General features: G+C 46.9%; 1 protein-coding gene across 1 annotated transcript in view; it reads left to right on the forward strand.

The window, feature by feature from the left end:
• The window catches only part of VPS16 (VPS16 core subunit of CORVET and HOPS complexes), an 879,114-nt gene that overhangs the window by 700,133 nt on the left and 152,272 nt on the right, over nt 1–26,709 (forward strand). Inside the window, exon 21 of the mRNA XM_075319712.1 lies at nt 563–732. Within this exon, the coding sequence (XP_075175827.1) occupies nt 563–732 (170 nt within the window). The remainder of the gene's footprint in view (nt 1–562; nt 733–26,709) is intronic.

Consider the following 26,709-nt stretch of genomic DNA (forward strand, 5'->3'; position numbering starts at 1 on the left):
TTGGTAATTTCAAACGTAAGTCCGCCATAACACTTTTCACTAGTCAGCAAAAGGCCGCGACTACTTTACTGAGTTATTTAGTGAATAATTAGAAGTTATCCTCTGGGTGTAGACACTCCTTTTTTCACACCACATACACATACCATTACAATACATATACCCACAGTTCGCATAACACCACCCTAAAGTGCTAAAATCTTGGTTTGATCTTAAGTTGAAATACATGCTTTTATGAATGGCTGCTTTCCATCGAAAAAAAACAGCAATCTTTCGCGCAAACATTTGCTTGTATAATAATGAGCTTGTATGCATCATAGCAACACAATAACTATTCACTTGTCAATAACTTTCATTACAAAATGTTCCTGTCTGATAATGCCTTTCATTTCCTAACAGAGCATAAATTATTAGTGAACTTTTGTCCAAGTCCTTGTACTGACAAGGTTTTTTTTTTTCATTGCTCCTGTATTCAAACAGAAATTACAAAAAATGTTCTTTTTTTTTTTTAATATTACTGTGTATGAAAATTAATTGTACCTTATATTTTAATTGTATTTTAAAGGTCACAGAGGATCAAATCAAATTGCTGAGAATTCAGCGTTCTCTTCAAGAAAAACTTGATAAACCTTATTTAGACCATTCATTACATGACACCATCTACAAACTGATATTTGATGGTATGCACAAAAAAGCTGAGCAGCTTTATAAAGAGTTAAGAATCCCTGATAAAAGGTAACTAAGTAAAAATTATATTATTTGCTTTCTTCTGTTGTAAACTTAGATGTTTGACCTATTTAATAAATTATATGCGGACAAGAAGCAATTTAATAATGACCACAAGCTTCAAGTTTAAAATTATTTTCTGGGATTAATGCTCTAATGATTAAGTATTAACCTTGCTTCTTAAAAAGTACTGTCAGCCCATCTGTCCTCATGCAAATGTGATCATAATTGTCTAACTGCGTTACCATGGCCTTTAGGTCTGCCATCAGAAGCTGCCTATTACGCTATAGCAGATATATAACCTAATTGGTGTTAAAATGGCAAGCTATGATCATTTTGAATGCTATTTTCCATGCAATTGCTGGTTCAAAAAATTAGTCAAATAAAATGAAATGTCTCTTTAAATAAAAACTTCTCACCATGCCTAAAATAATTAGATAAAATGCTATCAACAAGACCCAATACCCAAAATGGCACCATTAGAAACTACAGCTCATTTTGCAACAAATAAGGGCGCTTTCACACTTGCATTCAGCACAATCCGCCGCTATGGAGAATAGTGCAGTCCGTTAATGCACTGCGCTATTCTCCATATACTTGTATTGACGAAGCATCGTAATGCAAATGTCTGTGTTGCATCCGCTGGACGACGCTGAATCATTATTTTGACGCAGCGTCGGGCGGAGGGAACACTGCATCTAGCATTTTTGGGTCGTTAAAATAACGCACCTTGACGGATTTCATTAGAATCCACCAAGGTGTCTAATGATTGTCTATGGGGGCGGATTCCGCCGCAATGCACTAAGCTGCGGAATCCGCTGACTGATATCGTCACGTTCTACTGCGCTTGCTAAGCATGTCCAGCAGAACGATCTAAATAGTTTAAAATCACTCCTGGTCTCTGTCCCCCCTCTCACCCCATCTCTCATACTCACCGATCACCGGCGCAGGGCTGCACAGCTGTCACACTGCTCTGGCGGCTTCTCCTGCTTTTGAAAATGCCGGCCTCTCATTATTCCATCTCGTATTCCCTGCTTCCCCCGCCCACCGGCGCCTAAGATCGATTCCAGTCAGACACGCTCCCACGCTGAGTGACAGCTGTCTCACTGCAACCAATCACAGCCGCCGGTTGGCGGGTCTATGTAGTGCAGTAAAATAAATAAATAATTGAAAAAAAACGCCGTGCGGTCCCCCCTAATTTTGATACCAGTCAAGATAAAGCTACACGCCTGAAGGCTGGTATTCTCAGGATGGGGAGCCCCACGTTATGGGGAGCCCCTCAGCCTAAAAATATCAGCCAGCAGCTGCCCGGGATTGTCGCATCCATTAGATGCGACAGTCCCGGGACTCTACCCGGCTCATCCTGAATTGCCCTGGTGCGGTCGCACTCGACGTAATAAGGAGTTAATGGCAACCCATAGCTGCCACTAATTCTTAGGTTAATCATGGCAGGTGTCTATGAGACACATTCCATGATTAACCTGTAAGTGAAAGTAAATAAACACACCCGAAAAAATACTTTATTTGGAATAAAAAACAAAAAACACCCTCTTTCACCACTTTATTAAAATTCCTCCAGGTCCGGCGTAATCCACGAGGTCCCGCGACGCATCCAGCTCTGCTACATGAAGCTGACAGGAGTGGCAGTAGAACACTACCGCTCCTGTGAGCTCCACGCAGAAACTGAAGGGAGTCGCGCTGTCAGCGGGGACGTTACTGAGGTAGTGCCGGCGTGTGTGCGGTGATGATGGGTGCGGTAGTGCCTGCATGTGCGGTGATGATGGATGCAGTAGTGCTGGGGTGTGTGCGGTGATGATGGATGCAGTGGTGCCTGCGTGTGTACGGTGATGATGGGTGCAGTAGTGCCGGGGTGTGTGCGGTCATGATGGGTGCAGTAGCGCCGGGGTGTGTGCGGTGATGATGGGGGCAGTAGTGTCTGCGTATGTGCGGTGATGATGGGTGCAGTAGTGCTGGGGTGTATGCGGTGATGATGGATGCAGTGGTGCCTGCGTTTGTATGGTGATGATGGGTGCAGTAGTGCCGGAGTGTGTGCGGTGATGATGGGTACAGCAGTGCCTGCGTGTGTGCAGTGATGATGGGTGCGGTAGTGCCGGGGTGTGTGCAGTGATGATGGGTGCAGTAGTACCAGGGTGTGTGCGGTGATGATGGATGCAGCAGTGCCGGTGTGTGTGCGGTGATAATGAGTGCGGTAGTGCTGGGGTGTGTGCGGTCATGATGGGTGCAGTAGCGCCGGGGTGTGTGCGGTAATGATGGGGGCTGTAGTGCATGCGTGTGTGTGGTGATGATGGGTGCGGTAGTGCCGGGGTGTGTGCGGTGATGATGGGTACAGTAGTGCCTGCGTGTGTGCAGTGATGATGGGTGCGGTAGTGCCGGGGTGTGTGCGGTGATGATGCGTGCAGTAGTACCAGAGTGTGTGCAGTGATGATGGATGCAGCAGTGCCGGTGTGTGTGCGGTGATGATGGGTGCGGTAGTGCCTGCGTGTGTGCGGTGATGTGTGCATTAGTGACGGGGTGTGTGCGGTGATGATGGGTGCAGTAGTGCTGGGGTGTGTGCGTTGATGATGGGTGCAGTAGTGCCGGGGTGTGTGCGGTGATGATGGGTGCAGTAGTGCGGGGGTGTGTGCGGTGTTGATGGGGGCTGTAGTGCCAGCATGTTTGCGGTAATGATGGGTGCAGTAGTGCCGGGTTGTATACGGTGATGATCGGCGCGGTAGTGCCTGCGTGTGCGGTGATGATGGGGGCGGTAGTGCCTGTGTGTGTGTGGTGATGATAGGTGCAGTAGTGCCTGCGTGTGCGGTGATGATGGGGGCTCTCTCTCGGCTAAAGAAAACTTAACGCAACGCGTTATTTCACAGGAATCCGTTGCCTTTATTATCACACTATATGCAAGGCATCAGTCACATGCGTCACGCAACGCATTGTGATGGTTGCCGCACAACGCAAGTGTGAAAGTGCCCTATGCTATCTCTCAATAAACAAAAAAACCCAAAAAAGCAGATATGTTACTTAGAATATGATGACACAATTTTTTTTTTAAGTAAATTTATTGTTAAAAGTAGTGAAAAATAAAACAATATACATTTGATATCCTGTGAAGCACATCAGCCTGCAGAATGAGGTCAACAACATTTAACCCCTTACTTACATTGGACATACTGTGTACGTCCTGCTAGTCTGGTACTTTCAGACCAAGTATGTACCCAGTATGTACCGGCGATTATGGGGGCACAGCCGCTGTGCATCGCCGCTGGGAGCTCAGATTATCTGACACGGCATTTAGAGGATTGGGAGAGGGATCGTGCTTCTTCTCCCATCCAATCAGTACCCCCGTGATGTTATTGCAATGGCCAGATTGTTGCCATAGTAGATAAGGATGTCGGAACTCGTACTGTAACGTTCGTGGTCCAAACCTTAACACAGACTTTTTACTGTTCGTCCAGTTCCTGTTCGGGTTTGTTACCTGAATAAAGCTTGTTGAAAGTTTGTAGAGCAGCCAATCAGCAAGCTTTTAGGCTGTGGGCAGTTCTGGAGCCATCACAGTCATGCCAAGTATTGACATACCTGTAATTGGCCGGTGCACTCCGTGACACTGCCTGTGTATAGGCCGGATCACGTGCCGTCCCGCCATTTTGGACCAGAATCTTTCCAAGGTGTTTTGCTTTTATTCTAGGGTTGATATGCACATGTCTGACCAAAGCACGTTCATCTCTACTAAACAGAAGCAGTTTCCTTCCTGAGTGATGTGATGGCTGGACAATCCCATCTTGTTTGCACTTGCATATAATTGTTTGTACAGATGAATGAGGCACCTTCAGGTATCTGGAAATTGCAGTCAATGATGAATCAAACTTGTGCAAGTCCACAATTCTCTATTCTCTTACTGAGAAGACACGCTGGTCACTCACAAAAGACCATTTCAAAGCTATATCATTGACACCCGGGCGTAGAATGGATTTAATAGCGAGTTGATATATATAATGTGCTGTATAGTGAGGGGCTTTGCCAGAATGAAAAAGAAAGAATGTGTTTTTTGGCATTTTGTGTTTTAGGCATTTTTATCACTTTTTTGCAAAGTCAAAAGTTTACATACACTAAGGCGGGCTTTGCACACTACGACATCGCAGGTGCGATATCGGTGGGGTCAAATCGAAAGTGACACACATCCGGCGTCGCAGTCGATATCGTAGTGTGTAAATCCTTTTTGATACGATTAACGAGCGCAAAAGCGTCATTATCGTATCATCGGTGTAGGGTCCGACATTTCCATAATTTGGCAGCAGCGACAGATATGATGTTGTTCCTCGTTCCTGCGGCAGCACACATCGCTGTGTGAGATGCCGCAGGAGCGTGTAACATCTCCTACCTGCGTCACCGCGTCTCACGCAGGCTTTGCGGAAGGACGGAGGTGAGCGGGATGTTTACGTCCCGCTCATCTCTGCCCCTCCGCTTCTATTGGCCGCCTGCCGTGTGACGTCACTGTGATGCCGCACGACCCGCCCCCTTAGGAAGGAGGCGGTTCGCCGGCCAGAGCGACGTCGCAGGGCAGGTGAGTGCATGTGAAGCTGCTGTAGCGATAATATTCGCTACGGCAGCAATCACAAGATATGGCTGCTGCGACGGGGGCGGGGACTATCGCACTCAGCATCGCAGCATCGGCTTCCAATGTCGTAGTGTGCAAAGTCCGCCTAAGAGTGCTATGCCTTTAGTCAATATGGTTCAGCCTGTATGATGACGTCATGTGTTTGCTTCTGATAAGTTTATTGGCAACATCTAAGTTAATTAGATACCCACCTGTAGATGTAATTTAATGCATACCTGAACCACACTGCTTCTTTGTGTAGCATCGTGGGAAAGTCAAAAGAAATTAGCCAAGATCTAAGTAAGAGAATTGTGGACTTGCACAAGTCTGGTTCATCATTGAGTACAATGTTATGATTCAGGGATCAAAAAATGTGGAAACCCGAAAGGTAACAGAGTGGCTGGAACCTTAACGGACTGCAGACCTAATCCTGACACAGTGGCGTACCGTCTATAGAGGCAGGCCACGCCACTGCTATGGGGCCCGGGACCTGAAAGGGGCCCCGTGACTGCTGCCCGCTCTGTATGCACTTTCACTTTCATAATTCTCAGCACAGGCGGGCTGCCCCGGGGAGGTCACCAAGCAGCTGATTAAGGGAGCTAGGGGCTCGCACTGTTCATAGCCGTACGCTGGCTGCAACATCGAAATGCAGACACTGCACACAGCAGCCTCTGAAGAGGAGGGAGTCTCCGGGCAGCATTTTCTTCCAATGGAGAGCTGTGAGAGATGGCAGGAGGCGAACAGCCAATCAGGAGAGGGGGCGGAGCTTGTTCAGAACAGCGCGGGAGATAGGAAGATGAAAAACACAGAGCAGAAGAAGCAATGAAGGAGCAGAGAGCATAATGAGCAGAGACCAGAGAAAACCTAGCAGAGCAACAAGCCAGAAGGAGCAGAATCAGCACAGCAAACAGAAAGCAGAGCACACAAAGAGAAGCAGAGAGTAGAAGAACCAGAAAGAAAAAGCACAGGACAGGTTCTGAACACAGCCAGGACAGGAAGTGCAGCAGAGAGGGGAGCCACTAATATCTCTCACAGCACAGGAGCAGGTGAGCATTATAATGTTCAAATGTCTGCCTGTAACACTAAAGAATCAAAGTGCCCTGTACTGTCACATCCCTGTGTATTATCTCTGTACTGTCACATCCCTAAGTATTATCCCTGTATTGTAACATCCCTGTGTGTATTATCCCTGTACTGTGACATCCCTGTGTGTATTATCCCTGTACTGTAACATCACTGTGTGTATTATCCCTGTACTGTGACATCACTGTGTGTATTATCTCTGTACTGTCACATCCCTAAGTATCATCCCTGTATTGTAACATCCCTGTGTGTATTATCCCTGTACTGTGACATCCCTGTGTGTATTATCCCTGTACTGTGACATCACTGTGTGTATTATCCCTGTACTGTGACATCACTGTGTGTATTATCTCTGTACTGTCACATCCCTAAGGATTATACCTGTATTGTAACATCCTTGTGTGTATTATCCCTGTATTGTGACATCACTGTGTGTATTATCCCTGTACTGTGACATCACTGTGTGTATATTATCCCTGTACTGTGGCATCACTGTGTGTATTATCCCTGTACTGTGACATCACTGTGTGTATTATCCCTGTACTGTGACATCACTGTGTGTATTATCCCTGTACTGTAACATCCCTGTGTGTATTATCCCTGTACTGTGACATCACTGTGTGTATTATCCCTGTACTGTGACATCACTATGTGTATTATCCCTGTACTGTGACATCACTGTGTGTATTATCCCTTTACTGTGACATCATTGTTGTTACGCTCACCGAGGAGCGGCGAACGTCCGGAGGTGGACCCACTGGACCGTGCACCGGACTCCCCTGAGAAGACGGCCAGCAGCGAACCCCTATACAGGGACTGTGCGGCGCCTCCCCAGAAGGCCTAAATGCACGGCAGTCAGGGACCGGAGGTAGGAGTCTCTGTACGGCCAGGCGTGGCTCGGGTACGATGTCCGCGGCAGGCGGAACACGGAAGTGGCACCGGAGATGTTTCACAGCAGGTGACGTCCACAGCCGGTACGGTACAGATAGTGTCCACAGCAGGTATGGCACGGTGACGTCCACGGTAGGAATGGGTGGTGACGTCCACAGCCGGTACGGTACAGATAGTGTCCACGGCAGGTATGGCACGGTGACGTCCACGGTAGGAATAGGTGGTGACGTCCACAGCCGGTATGGTATAGATGGCACTACGGTGAGACACAGGATTAGAATCAGGTAACAAATGTACGGATCATAAACAATAGCATAGACAGATTAGGACACTGGCAATGCACTAATAGAGGCGTTGCTCGGGCGCCTGCTGCCGGGGGAAGTGAACTTAAATACCTATTAGGCAGCAGGTGACCTCTGAGATCACTTCCAGGATTTGGGGCATGCCACTTTAAGAAAGGGGGCGTGGCCTCGCACGCAGCCTAGAATCACCTACAGCAATTCTGTGTGAGGAGGAAACTGCAGCAGGCCTTGGAGTGGGAGCAACATCTGCAGAGCCCTGGGGCCGGTAAGTGGAAGGCCTTCTCTGCCTGGGAGTGGGGGCAGGAATGCATGTGGGAGCCATGCTGGGACTGGGCAGATGTGAGGGAGAGCTCCCCCCCCGGGGTCTGGTGGGACCAGGCGTTACAATTGTGTGTATTATTCCTGTACTGTGACATCACTGTGTGTATTATTCTTGTACTGTGACATCACTGTGTGTATATTATCCCTGTACTGTGGCATCACTGTGTGTATTATCCCTGTACTGTGACATCACTGTGTGTATTATCCCTGTACTGTGACATCACTGTGTGTATTATCACTGTACTGTGACATCCCTGTGTGTATTATCCCTGTACTGTGACATCACTGTGTGTATTATCCCTGTACTGTGACATCACTGTGTGTATTATTCCTGTACTGTGACATCACTGTGTGTATTATCCCTGTACTGTGACATCACTGTGTGTATTATCCCTGGACTGTGACATCACTGTGTGTATTATCTCTGTACTGTCACATCACTGTGTGTATTATCTCTGTGCTGTCACATCCCTAAGTATTATCCCTGTATTGTCACATCCCTAAGTATTATCCCTGTATTGTAACATCCTTGTGTGTATTATCCCTGTATTGTAACATCCTTGTGTGTATTATCCCTGTATTGTGACATCCCTGTGTGTATTATCCCTGTATTGTGACATCCCTGTGTGTATTATCCCTGTACTGTGACATCCCTGTGTGTATTACCCCTGTACTGTGACATCACTGTATGTATTATCCCTGTACTGTGACATCACTGTGTGTATTATCTCTGTACTGTCACATCCCTAAGTATCATCCCTGTATTGTAACATCCCTGTGTGTATTGCCCCTGTACTGTGACATCACTGTGTGTATTATCCCTGTACTGTGACATCACTGTGTGTATTATCCCTGTACTGTGACATCACTGTGTGTATTATCCCTGTACTGTGACATCACTGTGTGCATTATCCCTGTACTGTGACATCACTGTGTGTATTATTCCTGTACTGTGACATCACTGTGTGTATTATCCCTGTACTGTGACATCACTGTGTATATTATCCCTGGACTGTGACATCACTGTGTGTATTATCTCTGTACTGTCACATCACTGTGTGTATTATCTCTGTACTGTCACATCCCTAAGTATTATCCCTGTATTGTAACATCCTTGTGTGTATTATCCCTGTTTTGTGACATCCCTGTGTGTATTATCCCTGTATTGTGACATCCCTGTGTGTATTATCCCTGTACTGTGACATCACTATGTGTATTATCCCTGTACTGTGACATCACTGTGTGTATTATCCCTTTACTGTGACATCATTGTATTATTCCTGTACTGTGACATCACTGTGTGTATTATCCCTGTACTGTGACATCACTGTGTGTATTATCCCTGTTTTGTGACATCCCTGTGTGTATTATCCCTGTATTGTGACATCCCTGTGTGTATTATCCCTGTACTGTGACATCACTATGTGTATTATCCCTGTACTGTGACATCACTGTGTGTATTATCCCTTTACTGTGACATCATTGTATTATTCCTGTACTGTGACATCACTGTGTGTATTTTTCTTGTACTGTGACATCACAGTGTGTATTATCCCTGTACTGTGACATCACTGTGTATATTATCCCTGTACTGTGGCATCACTGTGTGTATTATCCCTGTACTGTGACATCACTGTGTGTATTATCCCTGTACTGTGACATCACTGTGTGTATTATCCCTGTACTGTGACATCACTGTGTGTATTATCTCTGTACTTTCACATCCCTAAGTATTGTAACATCCCTGTGTGTATTACCCCTGTACTGTGACATCAGTGTGTGTATTATCCCTGTACTGGGACATCACTGTGTGTATTATCACTGTACTGTGACATCCCTGTGTGTATTATCCCTGTACTGTGACATCACTGTGTGCATTATCCCTGTACTGTGACATCACTGTGTGTATTATTCTTGTACTGTGACATCACTGTGTGTATTATTCTTGTACTGTGACATCACAGTGTGTATTATCCCTGTACTGTGACATCACTGTGTGTATTATCCCTGGACTGTGACATCACTGTGTATATTATCCCTGGACTGTGACATCACTGTGTATTACCCCTGTACTGTGATCACTGTGTATTATCCCTGGACTGTGACATCACTGTGTGTATTATCCCTGTACTGTGACATCACTGTGTGTATTATCCCTGTACTGTGACATCACTGTGTGTATTATCCCTGTACTGTGACATCACTGTGTGTATTATCCCTGTACTGTGACATCACTGTGTGTATTATCCTGGTACTGTGCAGAGTTTTACTATAGATCCTAAGGCTATAAAGAGGGTCATAATCGTTACCATTATATGGGGGAGGAAGATGTGAAAATTTATATTGTGTGTGGTGAAGGGCACGAAGGAGGACATACTACTTTAGGCCAAGTTCACACACTGCAGACTTGGGGTGGGGGGGATTTGGGGTGTGATCCCACTGGTCTTGGTGCAGTGGGCTTTGCTCAGTAACAGGATGCTGGTTATATTCAGACTCCATGTGGTGATAATATTTGGTCATGGTGTGGCGGCATTATTTTGCAATGTATAGTAGTGTTATTGATTTTGATATGTGGTTGCTGTTCAGTATCACTATGTAGTATGTATTATTTGGTAATTGTATGACTAGTTTGTTGGTGCATTACTAAAAAGAAATGTAGCTATTTATAGATTTGTTTAATTGAATTATTTTTAAATGTATCAGTAATTACTGTGGGGCACTTTGGTAAGACTATTTTTTATTATTTATTTTATTATTGCGGTGCTGAGCGAGCGTCGGGCAGTGCGGTGCTGAGCGAGGGCTAGGCAGTGCGGTGCTGAGCGAGCGTCAGGCAGTGCGGTGCTGAGCGAGCGTCAGGCAGTGCGGTGCTGAGCGAGCGTAAGGCTGTGCGGAGCGAGCGTCAGGCAGTCCGGTGCTGATCGAGCGTCAGGCAGTGCGGTGCTGAGCGAGCGTCAGGCCCTGCTGTGCTGAGTGAGCGTCGGGCAGTGCGGTGCTGAGCGAACGTCGGGCAGTGCGGTGCTGAGCGAGCTTCAGGCCCTGCGGTGTTGAGCGAGCGTCAGGCCCTGCGGTGCTGAGTGAGCGTCAGGCCCTGCGGTGTTGAGCGAGCATCAGGCAGTGCGGTGCTGAGCGAGTGTCAGGCAGTGCGGTGCTGAGCGAGCGTCAGGCAGTGCGGTACTGAGCGAGCGTCAGGCAGTGTGGTGCTGAGCGAGTGTCAGGCAGTGCGGTGCTGAGCGAGCATCAGGCAGTGCGGTGCTCAGCAAACATCAGGCAGTGCGGTGCTCAGCAAGCGTCAGGCACTGCGGTGTTGAGCGAGCATCAGGCCCTGCGGTGCTGAGCGAGCGTCAGGCCCTGCGGTGCTGAGCGAGCGTCAGGCAGTGCGGTGCTCAGCAAGGGTCAGGCCCTGAGGTGCTTAGTGAGCGTCAGACGGTGCGGTGCTCAGAAAACGTCGGGCACTGTTACTTTTGGCTGCTGCTGGTTTGTACTTTTTTAAGAGGTTCTTGAAGGTATTCCAGGGTTGTTCTATTCACATCAATGGTACAATGCTGTAATACTGCTATATAGTCGGCTGATAGATGGATCTCCAGATGTGATAATGGCCTGTCCTTAGGATAAGACCTGAAACTGTAAAGGTTGGAACATGCACTTGATGTTAGGCAGTGGACTAGTCCGAAATGAAATTTTATTTTATTCCTAAATCTCTGTCTATCTAAATTCGCAATTTAATATTTTTCTAATATACAGTACTGTAATTAGAAATTCCCTATCCTTCCCTCACTTCTCTAACTGCTTTATTTTTTACATTTCCTCTATGATGTCGCTTGGTTTGAAAATCCCAGTGCATACTAGGAGGTTCAAGCGAGTCATGATCAGGGGACAGAGGCTGTGGTCAGTGTCGCAGCCTTTGCCCCCTCCCTGAAATTAATTCTCATCAGTGATGTCCATTTCAGGAGCTGGGCTCGTCCCTGCTCTATTGATTTTATGCCGTCTGTCAATTACCACGGATAGTCAGTGGAATCTTGTAACTGTGCAGAATTCTTCTCAGTGCACAATGGCAGTGCATTCCCTCGCCGGCTCTTATTACAAGTGACAAGCTGGCAGCAGACCGCACGGTCAGTGCACATGCTAAGTAAAGAACGAACAAGCAGAGACCAGAGCCATTCCCACAAGTGACGTCCCTTCTGAACAGAGCTGGCGAAGGAGTGCACTGTCATTGTGCACTGAGAAGAATAGTGCACAGTGGTAAGATTCTACTGAGCATCTCTTGGAATTGACAGCTGGTGCATACAAAATAAAACACGGATTAGCCCGGCCCCTGAAATCTAAGTCACTGATGATGCTTTGTTTCAGCAAGAGGGCAGAGGCTGCAGATTGACAAGAGTCTCTGCCCCTTAATGAAGTTTGAGTATCCCAGGGTGCAATGGGGATTTTCAAACAAAGTGTCATCATAGAGGAAGTAGTAAAACAATAAGGCAAAGGAGTGAGAGAATTTTTCATTAATGTATTTTAGAAAAAAGATTGGATTATAACTAGAGATGAGCGAACCGGTCGCGGTTCGGCTCGAGCTTGGTTCGCCGAACCGAGGTCTTGTTAGAGTTCGGTTCGGCGAACCGGTTCGGCGAACCACTCAAACCCATAGGAAACAATGGGAGGCAATCACAAACACAAAAAAACACATTATAAATGTACACATACAGTTAATAAACATTGCCATAACACTTACCTGTCCCTGAGATGCGTCCTGCACTCTGTCTCCTGCCGCTATTCCTCCCGATAATCGCTGCGTCCTCCCGGTAACCAGCAGCACTGACAGGACCTACGTGACGTCGTCAAAATAGCATGTGACCAATCACGTGTCTGTTATCTCATTGGCTACAGACTGGTCACATGGGTAGTCGTCATGTCCTGTCCTAGGTCCTGTCAGTGCATCTCCCAGTACGCGGTGATCGTTTGTGTATCTCCGTGTACTGGCGAGATGCTCTGGCACACGGTCGTCTCCCCATTCCGTTAGTGACCGGCTGACACAGCCGGTCCATAACGGAGATCACTGTTGCCATAGCAACGCGCCTGTCAGTGGTGACGTCACCGCTATTCAGCACGGAGCCTCTGATCACTCAGGCTGCACGGCAAGCATCGTCCTTTCTCCCATGCTGTCTGATGGAGCAGAGCTGCATGTGTTGAAGGGGAAAGAAGACAGAAGACCATGGATCGTGGAGGGGTGAGAGGGAGTAATACACATGGAGTCTCTAATGTGTCTGTGTATTTATTTCTACTAAAGTATTTTAACTGTGTGTGGTGTCTTTTTTTAACCCTTTATTGGAGATTCTTAATGGCCGGGTCAAACTTGCCTGACATTAAGAATCTCTGGCTTAATACTAGCTAGTAATACAAAGCCAGTATTAACCCTTATTACCCAGCAAGCCACCGTCACCAGGGCTGTTGGAAGAGTTGGATACAGCGCCAGATGATGGCGCTTCTATGAAAGTGCCATTTTCTGGGGCGGCTGCGGACTGCAATTCGCAGCAGAGGCGCCCACAAGCCTCGGGCTAACCTGTGCTGCGGATTCCAATCCCCAGCTGCAAAGTTGTACCTGGCTGGACACAAAAATGGGGCGAAGCTAATATCATTTGTTTTTTAATTATTTCATGAAATTCATGAAATAATTAAAAAAAAGGGCTTCCCTATATTTTAAGTTCCCAGCCGGGTACAACTAGGCAGCTGGGGGTTGGGGGCAGCCCGTACCTGCCTGCTGTACCTGGCTATCATACAAAAATATGGCGAAGCTCACGTCATTTTTTTTTTTTTTTGGTAAAAAAAAAAAGTAAAAAATGCTTCCCTGGATTTTCCATTGCCAGTGAAGGTAACACCAAACAGTGGGGGTTGGCAGCCAGTAGCTGCTTGGATTACCCATAGCTAGCAATACAAAAAATGCAACGGGAGCCTTATTTATTTAAATAACTAAAAAAAGAAAAAATAAGGGCTTCCCTGTATTTTGATTGCCTGACATAACAGAACTGTAAAAATAAATCATTAAAAAAATGACATAGCGCCCCGCGGTATTTTTGATTCTCAGCGCAGATAAAGCGGACAGCTACGGTATGCCACCCCCATCTGCCTAGCGTTACCTTGGCTCGCAATCAAAATACAGGGAAGCCCTTTAATTTTTTTTTTATTTAAAAAAATAGTTTGAAAAAATGGGTCCCCCCATTTTTGATAGATTTTAGCTAGGGTAAAGCAGACGGCGGTAGCCTGAAAACCCACAGCTGGCAGCTTTACCATGGTTGGGGATCCAATGTGGAGGTCACCCCAGGCTCTTTTTCATAATTATTTTATAAATAATAATAATTACAAAAAAAAGTAGGGTACCCCCCAAATTGGATCACCAGCCAAGGTAAAGCGGACAGCTGTGGTCTGGTATTCTCAGGGTGGGAAGGTCCATAGTTATTGGCCCTTCACAGCCTAAAAATAGCAGGCCGTAGGCGCCCCAGAAGTGGTGCATCCACTAGATGCGCCAATCCTGGCGCTTCACCTTAGCTCATCCCGTGCCCTGGTGCAGTGGCAAACGGGGTAATAAATGGGGTTGATACTAGCTGTAAGGTCACCTGACATCAAGCCCAGCAGTTTGCGATGTCATGGCATCTGTCAGATACCCGACATCACAAGCTGTCAGTACTAACAAAAAAAATAGACAAAACAAATTTATTTGAAAAAACACTCCCCAAAACATTCCCTCTTTCACCAATTTATTGTAAGAAAAAAAATAAGGGGGTCTCACAATGACTCTGGACCATCTAGAATATGGGGGGACACGCTCAGGGAACGTATCCCCCATTTTCTAGGAGTGCAGACCCTCCATGTGAGGAGTGTGGGTACAATGAATCTGCACCCACTCTCCCCGGGTCCACAGCAGCAGAGTCCATGTCGTAAGTGTTTCTACCAAAGCTGCAATGCCCTGCTCATGAGGTAAGGGCATGCCTAATCAGGAGAACTATTCTACATTTCCAAATATTGGTATTTGCTGATATTGTTGCTATTCCACCTACTATATTTTGGGGATAGGATCTTGGAGATGGAATACCCCTTTAAGTCCAGTTATCCTGCTGAATGAACACTAAACATCAGAGCTCACTATTTAGATGTATTTTCTTGTGGCGTATAACGGACTCTCATGTTTAAGAGAATCTGTGGAAAAAGAAGCGCAATAGGGTCTTACCTCAGTATATACGGGGTCCTAAATGAGCAATCCTACTCACCAAGAGGGGTTGTGAAAGTCACAACTCCTGTAAATGCATGTAACTCCAAGCCACGGCAGCGGTCCCCACAATGGCAGATAACAGAGAGTAGTAGAGATGGGTTTCAAAGCCGCGCCAATGACCGACAGATCGTGAAGGTTTCAGATTAATGTTGCTTTATTTTGTGCACAGGTCAACGCGTTTCAAGAGACTCGGCTCTCTTCCTCAGGACAAGCTGGCAAAGAACATCAAATCTCAAGATGAGGTGAGATTTGATGTTCTTTGCCAGCTTGTCCTGAGGAAGAGAGTTGAGTCTCTTGAAACGCGTTGACCTGTGCACAAAATAAAGCAACATTAATCTGAAACCTTCACGATCTGTCGGTCATTGGCGCGGCTTTGAAACCCATCTCTACTACTCTCTGGACTCTCATGTTTGGTAGTCGTTCAGCAGGGCAACTATAAAATCAAATACCTCCATTTGGAAATGTAGTATAGCTCTCCTGTCAACTATGTTCCTTACCTCATGAGCAGGGCATTGCAGTAATATTTATAATAATCATTTATTCATTTATATAGCGCTATTAATTCCATAGTGCTTTAGATACATTGGGAACACTGTCCCCATTGGGCTCACAATCTAAATTCCCTATCTGTATGTCTTTGGAGTGTGGGAGGAAACCGGAGAACCCGCAGAAAACCCATGCAAACGCGGGGAGAACATACAAACTCCTTGCAGATGGTGTCCTTGGTGGGAATTGAACCCAGGACCTCAGCGCTGCAAGACTGCAGTGCTAACCACTGAGCCACCGTGCCGCCCATTTAGCTTACAGATGCATAACCACCACTCACTGTGTCTGAACACAGGAAGCTGAGCTGACAGCCGCTCTGTGCATGCGGCAGCGTCTATTGTAAAGGAGAGTGCCGCGGGGGATCAATGCTGCACAGGTACCGTGGGACACCAGGGAACACCGGTGTGGTTATAGGGGGTGACCTGGCAGGGCCTGGGGAGGAGTTTTCTGTTGCATATGTCATGGCACATGCGACAGAAATCAGAGGAGTAGGGTAAATGCGGCCGGCGCGCTGCTGTGCGCGCGGCCATCTTGGATTTCCGGGAGGGGGTCAGGGGAGGCACTTTGGCGACAGCGGGGGACCTGAGGGGACCGGGGAGGAGATTTGTCTCCCATCTGACATGTTTGTTCATGCCAGATGGGAGATAAATCATTTTTACCGACGCTGTCATTTACTGTAACGTGATCATCGGTATATTGTGTATACTGGTGATCATGTGAGCGGGGACCGGAAAAACCGGCCTAAATCCTGATCTCCAGGGTCTCGGCTACCCCCTGAAACCCCGGAGATTTTCTGACGCTGGGGGCGCTATTCACTTATTTCTGCCTGCTGTTTATAAACGTCAGACCAGAATAATGCTTCATTCACACGACCGATCCGTTTTTGCGGTCTGCAAAAAAACTGTTCGTTTTTTTTATGGGTGCATCCGTGTGGCATCCGTTTCTGTTCCATATACGGTCCGTATGTCATCCGTGTGCCTTCCGTTTGTTTGCGTACTGCAAAAAAACAGAAGGAGGGAAAATACATTTACCCAGGATCTGTGACACCCTGGACCCCCAGGGGTCACAGGTAACAACACACAATACCACACACCCCTCCACCCCAGTGAGGCACCAGCAGCCAACAAGTCCTGACCGCCTTCCTCAGGTCTAGCCAGGCACACCAGGTGGGCGGAGCCAGGTGGATAGGCACGCCCTCCGAGGAGTCTGCTGTCCTGAGGCAGGGAAAGGACAAGTGAGTCGAGTGGGGAGAGGAGTAGTGAGAGGAGTAAAAGTGGCGAGCTGAGAGTCAGGGGCCTAGGACGGAACCTAGGACCCCTTGGAACGGTCAGGCAGGCAGACGGTGGTGGCCATCTACAGGAGTCCAGTCAGGGACTGAACTGCGGAACCGTAGGGATCGAGAAGAGGGTGGTGACTCTTCGGACCCAAACCGGGGAGCTAACAAGTCAACCGTAGCACCAGGCAAGGTACTCAGACCCCGTTCTAACCCAGAAGCAACCGGGCTCAGACAAATCTACTGATTGCGGACTGAACCTCTGGGGTTCATTCCCACCCAAAGTCCCGATAGACGGCAACAGCCCACCGATTCCGAATAAGAGCCACTGCCAAGGGCCAGAGATCCAAAGGGCCAGCGCCTGCGGGCAAAAGGACTCCTCCGGTACCCAAAAGCTGGGGAGCGGACTACCGTTGCTGAAGCATAGGAGTAACTATAGCAAACTTAAAGGTGCAGGAGAAAGGCGACATCACCAACCTCACTGGGGACACACGCAGCCGGCTGCGGGCACCGATCTACACCGAACTTGGTTTACCATTGACTCTGTGTGGTTTAATCGTGAGTACACCAGTGCTATCAGGCACCGCGCCGCAAGCAAGCTGCTGCGTCCTGCAACCCTCCGCTCCTGCCACCTGGCCCTGGGACCAACAAACCCCCTACCCACGGAGGGGTCAACCCCTAGCTGCGACCCACCACCGATCCCGGACGAGCCCCCGCACCCTCACCGCAGTGGTGGTGCCCATCACCTCACCACGACCCGTGGGTGGTGTCACGAACTGTTACCGGTCACCGCGGTTCCGGCCGTGAAACTGGTCCACCCCAAACCAAACAACCAAACCACCCTTCCCTTTCCATAGCGACATGGCCCCCGGTCCGGAGGCGCTTGAGCCACCGACAACCCGAGCCCGGATCCGAGCGGCTCGACGGAGAGCAGTCGAGCCCCCAGGGCGGTACAGATCCATAGCTTCAACCTACATGAGGCAGTCACATGTTCACTCCAGTGCCATTTTCTACTGCTTTTCACAGCGTAGAAGCGCTCTGGTGATTTTCTTTTGCTTGTACACTTCATATCAGTGTTTTCTGTCATTATAGTGGCAAAAAGACACATAATGTCCCACTCTCCTGCATTTTGTAATTTTGCACCCTTTGGTGCCTTTCATGTGGCACTAAGGGGTGCTTAGCCTTGTATTTAGCAAAAAACATGACGTGGGGTTCCACCTATTTTTGTAGCCAGCTAGGGTAAAGCAGACGGCTGCAGCCTGCAGACCACAGCTGGTAGCTTCACCTTGGCTGGTAATCCAAAACTGAGGGCACCCCACGCTGTTATTTTAAATTAAATAATTTAAAAAAAAAAAAACATGTGGGGGTCCCCCCAAAATTGGATCACCAGCCAAGGTAAAGCGCACAGCTGGGGTCTGATATTCTCAGACTAGGGAGGTCCATGGTTATTGGACTCTCCCCAGCCTAAAAATAGCAGGCTGCAGCCGCCCCAGAAGTGGCGCATCCATTAGATGCGCCAATCCTGGTGCTTCGCCCCAGCTCATCCCGTGCCCTGGTGCGGTGGCAAACGGGGTAATATATGGGGTTAATACCAGATGTGTAATGTCACCTGGCATCAAGCCCTGGGGTTCGTGAGGTCAGGCGTCTATCAGATACCCGACATCACCAACCCAGTCAGTAATAAAAAAAAATAGACGACAAACACATTTTTATTTGAAAAAACACTGCCCAAAACATTCCCTCTTTCACCAATTTATTAGAAAGAAAAACAAATCCAGGTCTGGTGTAATCCAAGCGGTTCCCATGACGATCCATACCATAGTCCCTGTCCCAGTCAATGAAGAGCAGAATGTTCCCCATTGGCTGGGAGAGCAATGCAGTGACCTGAGCTAACATCAATAGGTCTGCCCAGGTCACTGCAGGGCATGACAAGTGCTGCTGTCAGGAGCGAGGTACATTACCTGCAGTGACGATCTCCTGCACTGCTGATAGCAGACCTGTCACTGACTTCAATGACCTTTACAGCCAAGTGTCACGAGAGCCTGTGACGTCACCGCTAGTGACAGTCTCTGGTTGGCAGCGAGAGGAGGAGATGTGTCAAGTGGCGGCCATGGAGGACAGTGACAGCTGAGGTTGGGAGGGCGGGACTTAATCACCGCAGGTAAGCCAAGCGGGGCCATGTGTACAGAGTGCCAGGTGGGCGGAGCCAAGCGGGGGCCATGTGTGCAGAGTGCCAGGTGGGCGGAGCCAAGCGGGGCCATGTGTGCGGAGTCCCAGGTGGGTGGAGCCAAGCGGGGTAATGTGTGCAGAGTGCCAGGTGGGCGGAGCCAAATGGGGCCATGTGTGCGGAGTGCCAGGTGGGTGGAGCAATGTGTGCAGAGTCCCAGGTGGGTGGAGCCAAGCGGGGTAATGTGTGCAGAGTGCCAGGTGGGCGGAGCCAAGCGAGGCCATGTGTGCGGAGTGCCAGGTGGGCGGAGCCAAGCGCGACCATGTGTGCAAAGTGCCAGGTGGGCGGAGCCAAGCGGGGTAATGTGTGCAGAGTTCCAGGTGGGTGGAGCCAGGCGGGGTAATGTGTGCAGAGTGCCAGGTGGGCGGAGCCAAGCGGGGCTATGTGTGAGGAGTGCCAGGTGGGCAGAGCCAAGCAGGGTAATGTGTGCAGAGTCCCAGGTGGGTGGAGCCAAGCTGGGTAATGTGTGCAGAGTGCAAGTGGGTGGAGCCTAGCGGGGCCATGTGCGCTGAGGACGCCAGTGCCGGGGACTGCATGGCTGGGGACAGGTGAGTGTGAGTGTGTGTGTGTGTGTACATGCCGAGTGCAGGAGGGGGCGGAGCCCAGCGGGGAAGTGTCGGCTCCCTGCACACATAACTAGAATAAATATCGGGTTACTAAACAAAGCGCTTTGCTTGGATACCCGAGGTTTATCTTGGTTACCAGCTTACCCCAGGCTGCCACCGATGGCTCCCTGCACACTGTAGCTGTAAAAAGCCCTGCTTTTGCTGATAGAACCGTTCTCGAACGTAACTCGAACTGCCGAACTTTTACCAAAAAGCTCGAGTTCTAGTTCGATCTAGAACACCCCCCAAAATCACTCGAACCGCGAACCACGAACCGCGCTCAACTCTAATTATAACACATTTGGAAGTAAAGTAAAATTTAGCTTTGGACAACCTCTTTAATGAATCAGAGCCAATAAGTATAGGCCACTTATCAGAGGCTACTGCTTTGTGCTTGACCCCCAGGAAAAAATTCGCCAGCTAGCCCCTGATTCTCAGCCAGGCTGAGTGTCAGACTGTCAGTGTCTAAAGCACAGCGCCGGTGCGTCGTGTACACTGCAGTGTCCTAGAGGCTCCTCCTGCTCTGTTGCGCCTCTGGAGGCAGGCAGGCGGGTGGTAGCCATTGGTGGTTGTACTGCTCAGGGGCGGCTCAGCACGGTGTCTGCACCCGGCAGAGACTCAAACGTGTGCATCAGGCACAGTCAAAACAGCAGCACGGTAATAGTCTACTTACTGGACTGCTAAATGTATATCCTGGCTAAAATAAAGATTAATTCCTAATGTGTATACACTGTGTGCAGAATTATTAGGCAAATGAGTATTTTGATCACATGATACCTTTTATACATGTTGTCCTACTCCAAGCTGTATAGGCTTGAGAGCCAACCACCATTTAAGTAAATCAGGGGATGTGCATCTCTGTAATGAAGAGGGGTTCGGTGTAATGACATCAACACCCTATATAAGGGGTGCTTAATTATTAGGCAACTTCATTTCCTTTGGCAAAATAGGTCAGAAGAGAGATTTGAGGGGCTCTGAAAAGTCCAAAATTGTGAGATGTCTTGCAGAGGGATGCAGCAGTCTTGAAATTGCCAAACTTTTGAAGCGTGATCACCGAACAATCAAGCGTTTTATGGCAAATAGCCAACAGGGTCGCAAGAAGCGTGTTGGGTAAAAAAGGCGCAAAATTGCTGCCCATGAATTGAGGAAAATCAAGCGTGAAGCTGCCAAGATGCCATTTGCCACCAGTTTCGCCATATTTCAGAGCTGCAGCATTACTGGAGTATCAAAAAGAACAAGGTGTGTCATACTCAGGGACATGGCCAAGGTAAGGAAGGCTGAAAAACGACCACCTCTGAACAAGAAACATAAGATAAAACCTCAAGACTGGGCCAAAAAATATCTTAAGACTGATTTTTAAAAGGTTTTATGGACTGATGAAATGAGAGTGACTCTTGATGGGCCAGATGGATGGGCCAGAGGCTGAATCAGTAAAGGGCAAAGAGCTACACTCTGACTCAGACACCAGCAAGGTGGAGGTGGGGTACTGCTATGGGCTGGTATCATCAAAGATGAACTTGTGGGACCTTTTCGGGTTGAGGATGGAGTGAAGCTCAATTCCCAGACCTACTGCCAGTTTCTACTTCAAGCAGTGGTACAGGAAGAAGTCGGTATCGTTCAAGAAAAACATGATTTTCATGCAGGACAATTCTCCATCACATGCATCCAACTACTCCACAGTGTGGCTGGCCAGTAAAGGTCTAAAAGATGAAAAAATAATGACATGGCCCCCTTGTTCACCTGATCTGAAGCCCATAGAGAACCTTTGGTCCCTCATAAAATGTGATACCTACAGGGAGGGAAAACAGTACACCTCTCTGAGCAGTGTCTGGAGGCTGTGGTGGCTGCTGCATGCAATGTTGATTGTAAACAGATCAAGCAATGACAGAATCTATGGATGGTCGGCTGCTAAGTATCATCAGAAAGAAAGGTGGCTATATTGGTCACTCATTTTTTTGGGTTTTGTTTTTGCATGTCAGAAATTTTGTGCAGTTAGATTGGTTTACCTGGTGAAAATAAACAAATGAGATGGGAATATATTTGGTTTTTATTAAGTTGCCTAATAACTCTGCACAGTCATAGTTACCTGCACAAACAGATAACCTCCTAAGATAGCCAAAACTAAAAAAAACCCACTCCAACTTCCAAAAATATTAAGCTTTGATATTTATGAGTCTTTTGGTTTGATTGAGAACACATAGTTGTTGATCAATAATAAAAAATCTTTAAAATGCAACTTGCCTAATAATTCTGCACACGGTGTATACGCCCCTAGTAACTTATATGCCGGCCCCCAGTAGCTTATATGTCCCCCCAGTAACTTGTATGTCCCCCCAAGACGTGCGCTGTTTATTATGTTAATATTTTATTGTATTTTTTTTATCGCGTGGGGGGCCCCATTCAGACTTTTGCTATGGGGCCCCATTATTTCTATGTACGCCCCTGTCCTGACACACAATTAGAAGTAGCCGTGGGACAAGCCTACTATGACTAATCGTCTTGACACAGCTGGAGAACTAAATATTCTTACAGATAGGGATATAAGAAAGCTTATCTGCCTCGGAGCAATCCCCAAAGATATAGATAGCCCCCCACATGTAAAGACTACGGTGATATAGAATGTAAGCCTGCAAGGGCAGGGCCCTCTCCCCTCTGTACCAGTTTGTCTACTGTAACTTGTATATGTATTCTGTATGTAACCCCTTTTCATGTACAGCACCATGAAATCAATGGTGCTCTATAAATAATAATAATAATAATTAATAATATAGGAAAACACAACACAAAGCTAGAAAAAACAGATTCAGCAAAGGTGAGGCCCAAACTATCTTTATAGGAAAGGAAAGGATAGGAAGGAGCAACTGTCTGCAGCCGTAAAAAACCCTAATAAATACCAGCATACCTGATATGGAAAAAACCCTGAGGTCAGACGTCCTCTCCCCCACTACATCAGCACACTGTTACTGGAATCCAAAAACACTAATATAGATGAGGGACTGAATTAATACCAAGCATGACAAAACACATTGCAGAATCATGGAACTAAGTATATAGACACTCCCAGCAGGGAATTCCACCCAAGAACTCCACACAGACAAAATTGGAATCAAGCATTCGTATCAAAGCAGAAATAAGAACAAAAAAGTGGAAACAATAAGCAGGGGTACAAAGACCACTTATCTGAGAGGAGTTCTGGTAGTGAGCAGGGCTGGTTTCAGAATGTCCTTAACACATAGGATATCCATTGAGCACCGGCAAGTAACAGGAGAAAACTGCTCCGTTATATAGTCCAATCAGAAATACCTGACTGCCAGTCCTCCACAGGTGTGTGGCTTTCATTCCACACATCAACTGCACTGCCAGCACTGACCACAAGAGGGAGCCCCAAACTGGAAAATGTATTCACAACTGTGCAATCTCCAGATACTAGAAGGTACCTCATTCATCTGTACAAACAATTTTTACGCAAGTACAAACAAGATGGGAGTATCCAGTCATCATACCACTTAGGAAGGAGATGGGTTCTGTGTACCAAAGATGATTGGGCTTTGGTCAGACATGTGCATATCAACCCAAGAACAAAAGCAAAAGACCTTGTGAAGCTGCCTGTGAAAGCTGGTAAGATTGTATCATTATGCACAGTGAACCAAGTACTATATCAACATGGGCTGAAAGGCCAGTCTGCCAGGAAGAAGCCATTACTCCATAAGAAACATGTCACAATCCAGGCCTGTGTCGGCCACTGTGGTTTGATTATTTCTCCCAGCTCTGGGATGCACATGTCAGGGGTTAACTCCTCCCTGCCATATTCCGGTTTCCGGGGTGCTATGTCTTGGCTCTACACCACCGGTTCTTTGCCAGGGATAGTTTATGCTCTGCAGCATGTGTGACTGGCTCCGATGAGTTACCTGATATACCCTGACCCACAGCTACCGTGTTCTGACACGTACCCTCTTTTGTTCGTCCGTCCATCTCAGTCCCTGACTACCCACTCCTGTCTGCTGTTTTCCCTTCCTGTCTGTCTTATTCCTGTCCTGACCCATTTGTCCTTCTCACTTGTTTGTACTTGGACTTCCCAGCAACTGAGCTTTATCGACGTTCCTGACTCTGGCCTCTATCTCTCCCTTCTGTTTGTGACCTCTCGGCTTCTGCTTTTGACCCTCGGCTACCTGACCACGATTTGACTATCCCTGTACTATTGTAAAGACCTCCTGCTGCTGACGTGGTTTGCTGACTATCCTTGGCAAGATCATTATTCATGGTTAACATGGGATGTAATTGCCTTACATCCTTTGATACCCCATGGGGTTGCAATTGATAGCCTTATTTACCATCTGGAGGTTTTCAGTGATTATACGGAAGAGATTAAGGATTTTTTAATTGAAGCAAAGCATTTTCTTCTTAATCACAATTATTTTTCCTTTAATGGTAGATTTTTCCTTCACAGGATTGGAGTGAGCATGGGTGCCAGGTTCTCCTCATCTTTAGTTAATATTGTTATGGCGAGATGGGAGGAACTGGCCCTTTATGTGGCTCCAATCCTCTAGCAGAAGATTTAATTTGGCTAGGTTGTTATATTGACGATATGGTAATTATTTGGGGAGGTTCGGAAGAGAGGGCAATCAAATTTGTACGATTTATAAACAACAATAATTTCAATCTTTCTTTTACACATTATTGGAATAAAAATAAATTTCTTGGATGTTACCTTGACAGCAGGAATTAATGCCACAAATAAAGTATTAATCAGTCCTTTTCATAAACCTACAGCAAGAAATGTTACCCTAGCCACAAATTCATGTCATCCTCCACATGTAATTAGGAACATGCCACTGGGAGAATTAATTAGACTTAAGTTTAAATTTCTGTTGAATTGCGTTTATCAGTCAAAGCGGCATTTTACATGTAACAGACTTCAAGCTAGGGGATATCCTGGTTGGACCCTTAATAGAGCTACTAATATATTCAACAATTCAGCAGAAGCAACAATTCAGGATACGGAAAGTGAAAAAAGCTTCAGAGCACATACAGAGGCTGAAAAGTGCACACGTGACCAAAAGAAGCCAGCGGATCAAGTGGTCGACACCACCCACACAGCTTAGCAAACAATATGAAGCCCTCATGCTGAAGAACGAAAATGGCACAGCTCAGGATGATACCATCTCTACAAGAGAAGACACACTATCAACAAAAGAAGTTAATTTGTCAACAAAAGCAGAAAGAAAAGACACTCAAAGACACTCAGGAATAACAAGCAGTGCGTCCAGAAATAAAAGAAGAGTGGTAGTAATGAGTGACTCACTACTAAGAGGCACGGAGGCAACTATCTGAAGGCTGGACATAACCACACGAGAAGTATGCTGCCTCCCATGAGCAAAAATAAAGGATGTGGCCAACAGGATACCAAATATCCTTGGATCCAAGGACGACTACCCATTCCTTTTGATACATGTAGGCACAAACGACACGGCAAGGAATGACCTACGAACTGTTTGCGATGACTTTGAAATTCTGGGGAAGAAAATAAAGGAACGGAACGTACAGGTTGTTTTTTATCAATCCTCCCAGTCGATGGTCATGGCATAAGAAGATGGACTAGGATACTAGAGGTGAACAACTGGCTACGACGATGGTGCAGGCAGCAAGGACTTAGATTCTTGGACCATGGAGTGAATTACCTCTACGATGGACTTCTCGCAAGAGACGGGATACACCTCACAAAACCTGGGAAACACACGTTGGCCAGAAGGCTTACCACACTCATCAGGAGAGCTTTAAATTAGAAGAAGAAGGGATGGGAGAAAAAACAGCAGACAAGAACATGCAGCAGAAGGACAAACTAATCAAGGATACTAGATGCCGTAAAGAGGACCCAAGACAGGATACTCAGAAGGAAGCTAAGAAAAGGGGAGCAAAACTTCTTTCCTGCATGCTGACCAATGCAAGAAGCATTACCAATAAAATGGAGGAACTGGAGCTGGTAATGTATGAGGAAAAATACGACATAGTAGGAATAACTGAGACATGGTTAGATGACAGTTATGACTGGGCAGCTAAACTGCAAGGATATGAATTGTTTAGGTGGGATCGTAAAAACAGGAAAGGGGGTGGAGTCTGTCTATATATAAAGTCCAGTTTAAAGCCCAGACTGAGAGAAGATATACAAGAGGGAAATGAAGAGGTGGAGTCTCTATGGGTGGAGATACAAGGAGGGAAAACTAATAATAAAATCTTCATAGGGGTTTGTTATAAGCCACCAAATATAACAGAAACCACTGAAAATGTTTTATTGAAACAGACAAAGCAGCAAATCACAATGAGGTGATTATTATGGGAGACTTCAACTACCCCGATATAGACTGGGAAACTGAAACCTGCGTATCTCAGAAAAGAAACCGGTTTCAGTAACCAAGGATAATTATCTGTCCCAACTTGTGCCGGGCCCAACTAGAGGGACAGCCCTTCTGGACTTAATTTTAAGCAACAGGCCAGATAGAATAACAGACGTACAAGTGGATGGGCACCTGGGGAATAGAGACCACAATATAATACAATTCCACTTGTCCTTCAGTAAGATGCCTTGGAGGGGGGTTACAAAAACGCTGAATTTCAGGAAAGCAAAGTTTGATCAGCTTAGAGAAGACCTTTGCCGAATTGATTGGGACAATGTCCTCAAAAATAGGAGCACAGAAAATAAATGGGAAATTTTTAAATCCGTATTAAACACCCACTGCGAGCGAGCCATACCGTACGGAAATAAAAGGGCTAGGAACAGGAGAAAACCAATGTGGCAAAATAAGGATGTAAAAGGGGCAATAAATAATAAGAACAAGGCATTTAAGAAGTTAAAACAAGAAGGAAGCGAAGAAGCATTAAAAAGATATAG

Source organism: Anomaloglossus baeobatrachus, chromosome 7, assembly GCF_048569485.1.
Source record: "Anomaloglossus baeobatrachus isolate aAnoBae1 chromosome 7, aAnoBae1.hap1, whole genome shotgun sequence".
NCBI classification, from domain to species: domain Eukaryota; kingdom Metazoa; phylum Chordata; class Amphibia; order Anura; family Aromobatidae; genus Anomaloglossus; species Anomaloglossus baeobatrachus.